This window comes from Nanorana parkeri, unplaced genomic scaffold, assembly GCF_000935625.1.
Source record: "Nanorana parkeri isolate BGI_ZX_2015 unplaced genomic scaffold, ASM93562v1 scaffold128, whole genome shotgun sequence".
Taxonomy (NCBI): domain Eukaryota; kingdom Metazoa; phylum Chordata; class Amphibia; order Anura; family Dicroglossidae; genus Nanorana; species Nanorana parkeri.
The window spans coordinates 950545-954704 of NW_017306396.1; the positions used below are offsets into that span (position 1 = coordinate 950545).

The 4160-nt window shown below is 36.9% G+C and overlaps 1 protein-coding gene across 3 annotated transcripts in view; it reads left to right on the plus strand.

Moving 5' to 3' along the window:
• The window catches only part of SEPHS1 (selenophosphate synthetase 1), a 55905-nt gene extending 51751 nt beyond the window's left edge, over nt 1-4154 (plus strand). For all 3 annotated transcript variants that reach the window (XM_018553745.1, XM_018553746.1, XM_018553747.1), the window contains exons 8-9: nt 2379-2591; nt 3762-4154. In XM_018553745.1, coding sequence (XP_018409247.1) covers nt 2379-2591; nt 3762-3976 — 428 coding nt within the window. In that variant the 3' untranslated portion in view covers nt 3977-4154. The remainder of the gene's footprint in view (nt 1-2378; nt 2592-3761) is intronic.
• Nucleotides 4155-4160: the final 6 nt, after the last annotated feature.

Genomic DNA, 4160 nt, shown 5'->3' on the forward strand with positions numbered 1-4160 from the left:
GGGGTGGTGGTTGAGTGATTCATAGTTCAAATCATATTGAATTCTGCATTTTACAACATTCCAGCAGAGATCTATGCTTTCCTTATGTCAATGTTTCCCATATATTATATGACATCTTTGCCCTTGGCCTTACAGTGGAAAAATAGGGATTGGAAAAATCCACTTCAAATGATTAATTTCCCTCACTGGTCTTTGAATGCCCACAGGCACACAATGGTTACTATTGCTTCACATCTGTACATAACCTCTATGATATCACATAAATATCTTGAAAAAGTATTGTTTATTATTTGTTAACAGTGTGTACTCATATCACTGTTACCTGTTTTATGACCCCTTCCCAACATACATACAGTATATAGGTTGAACTAGAAGCACCTGTGTCTTTTTGCATATGAATGCAGTGTGTAATATAGCTTTTCTCTCAGAATACCCTAGAGGTATAGCTAACCTAGATGTTTTCAATAAGTGACGTCTGTAAAAGCAGGGCAGAGGTTAGTCTACCATTATCATGTTACAGTTGAATGATCTTTATGTTAGACATTTCACCTATTTTCTTTGCATCAACAATTGTGTAAATAAATAACTGCTTTTATCTCCTAGCATTGTATTTCAACTTCATTACTGTATATTTAGGAATATTCTGTGCTTTGTGCTGTCAGGGAAATATCCTACATTTCTAATAACAATTTATATTGCTGTAACATTTTATTAGTTGGTTACCATGTGTAGCAGATGACATGGCTTTCCATATCTACCTGGAAAATAGAAAACCCATGTACATATTCCTGTTTTACTGATTGATGGAGAATCCATTACTGCTACCCCTATCTGCTGCTTTAAACAACCTAAAGTGACTATGTCACTTTAACAAATGTAAAAAAAAGAACATGCTGACGAGTATAAAGTGCAGCAACTTTCACTGCCCTTGCTTTACCTCAATGCTGGGCTATTTTGGTTGGGTAATTCTTCAGCACTTCCAAGTTGTCGCCACTTGCCTGTTCTTTCCCACCAAATTTTAAAGGCTGCTTCCATGCTCAGAGTTACACTGCTTTTTCCAGCAATGAGTTTCTGGAATTGATCCTTGTAAATTGGGCCAAAAGCCATGCAGCTCTGAGCTCGCTGGTGTTTATCAAACAGCTGATTGGTGGGGATAAGATAGGTATAGTATCTGCCACTCAGCACCATAGGACATACCTACTGTCTCTTCAGTTCCCAGGTGAAAGTTAAAAACCTCTTTTTAATTTTGCTTGAAAATAGATTTATCTATACATAAGATAAATTACATTTATCTAAGTAGAACAGAGGCTGTCTGCTGCTGTGTTGACATGATCGGTACAGGAGACTTTTGAACTACATATAAAGACCGTATATAACCTTTAGTTCGATAGATACAGAGATGATTAGATAAAGCAATCATTTCTACAGTTTATGGTGACAAACATGACCCATATTTAAAATTTAGGTGATGCTCAACTCTGTACCCACCAGTTATTCATAGCTAAATGTGACAATATCAGTAAAGTTCTACTTTTGCTATAGAAGTTATTGGATTTCTAATACATTTATATATCACTATGTTGACAATTGGTGAGTCTGTCTAAATCGGCATTTCTCAACCTTTTTTCAGTCATGGCACCCTTTTAAAAGTATGCAAATTCTCGAGGCACCCCATTCTAAAATGCAAAAGGATTGCATGTGATGCCTACAGAATCCATACCTTATACGAGTTATGGGTCTGGTATGTACTTTAAAGAGGGGGAACCCCAAAGGAAAAGAAAAATGGGATTCCCCCTTCACATCAGAGTCCCTTTACATTACAGCCCTCCTTTCTCCTCAGAAGCCACCTTCACATCAGAGTCCCCCTTTTTCACATCAAAGGCATGATTTTGTGTGAATATTTTGAGGCACCCCTAAGGAAGCCAGAAGGCACACCAGGGTGCCGCGGCACCCTGGTTGAGAAAGCCTGCTGTAAATCTTAAGATTTTCTGTTCAACAATTATGAACTGTAGCAAATGTATATTATTTTATTCAATCTAGTACTTGACTAGTGTACAGACAACAATAGACCGCAAGAAACAATACCACAAGAGGATATAAAGGATCACTATTGTTAATATTTAAGGGCAGCAAATTTAGTAATGTAGGTTTACTAAAAACGCTAGCAGTGTTCCAATTTTTATTTTTTATAGTTTTGTATTTGTCTAGATAGATCCCAATAGCAAGCTAACCAATGCACCATTTACTGTATTGTGTCTTTTGACTTGATTATCTCTTCATGTATGTCTATATAACTATCTTGAGATGCATACATTAGCTTTGTAATATTAAGACACTTAAGTAATTAGGATTTTTTTTTCTAATTTGTCTTTTTCTAGCTGCTGGTCTCATGCACACATTTAATGCACATGCCGCTACAGACATAACAGGGTTTGGAATTTTAGGACATGCACAAAACTTGGCTAAACAGCAACGAAATGAAGTTTCCTTTGTAATTCATAATTTGCCTGTATTGGCTAAGATGGCTGCTGTCAGCAAGGCATGTGGGAATATGTTTGGCCTTATGCATGGCTCTTGTCCTGAAACCTCAGGTAAGTAGTAATACTACTGGCTTAACTGCAGTCCCATGTTTAATTTGCATCTATAATGTTCCTCCATAAATGGGCAGCTTTAATTTAAAGTAAACCTGTGGCCAGGCTGTGGACATTCAATTATCTGCATATTCTTAACAATTGAAATTCATGTGAATTGTCTTCTGTGGCAATGGGGATGTATAGTTTTGTTTAGCTAGCCCGTTGTCTAGGAATCAGTTTTTACATTTTTGCTGTGTGATTCTTCCACGTCAGTAATATACTTTCTTACTTCGTGCACTCCCACGTATTATATATTGTTTTTTAGAGGACAGAAAAGGGGTATATATTTATATCACACAAATGCGTGCCTAACGCCTCACCTAGTACGAATTTTTAAAAAAAAACTTTTTTCCCCAGTTTTGATTATTATTTAGGAAAATGGCACAGCTAAAAAAATTTTTTATTTATTTGTCCTTTATTTGGAAACACCTCACATCCCTAGGATTTTAGACCTTTTTCTGTACTTCTCAGACTAAAACTAAAAGCTAACATTTTATTTTACCTCCTATTCATTTTCTAAATTTTTGGTTATTAGGCTGCTCCAAACTTTGGAACAGCCAATAATAACCTAAGTTACACAGATCCTGCAGCAGGTCAGAATCAGATCTCACTAAAGACTTCTGATCGTTGCCAGAAGCCCGAAACAATGCTTCCGCATATTAACATTTTGATAAATGTTCTATGCAAATGTAGCAAAGAAACGGTAGAGATCAGGATTTCCTAATCCTGATGTGTACAGCTGTTAAACTGTGATAGTAAGGGCGGTACATACCGCACTGCTATCACTGTCAGACCCCGATCGCTAAAAGAGATCTTGTGTCTGTTAAAGCTTAATTATTTTGTTAATGGATGCCTCAATACTGATCTCAGCGGAGTCCCGAATAGCTGCTCACATACAGTGTATGTGAGTAATCATTCAAGCACTTAGTGGCGGGGATGTACAGTGTACGTCTCCCATCACTAAGGGGTTCATACACTAAAGGTATCATGAAGTTGCCTGATAATATAGAAAGAAGATGCACCTCTTGCTTTCAAATGCAGCGTTTCCTTTTTTTTTTTCCTCTTGCACATTTAACACCAAAAGAATTTCCAAATGTAACCCAGTTTTCATTTTGTGTTCTTTAACAGGAGGTCTTTTGATCTGTCTGCCACGAGAACAGGCTGCACGCTTCTGTGCTGAAATAAAATCCCCCAAGTATGGAGAAGGTCATCAAGCATGGATTATTGGCATTGTAGAAAAGGGCAACCGTACCGCCAGAATCATAGACAAGCCACGAATCATTGAAGTTGCCCCTCAAGTGGCTACTCAAAATGTTAACCCAACTCCTGGTGCCACTTCTTAATTAAGGCTTACCTAGCTTTTTTTGTTTTGTTTTTAAATAGACCCTATTCTTTACCATCATACAATTTAAATAATTGTAAAAAAGTATATATATATATAAATATATATCATTGTGTCTGCCCATTTCTTGGCCTTGGGTCCAGTACAGCAATGGGTATGATTTAAGAAGTAAAAATAAATTGCCT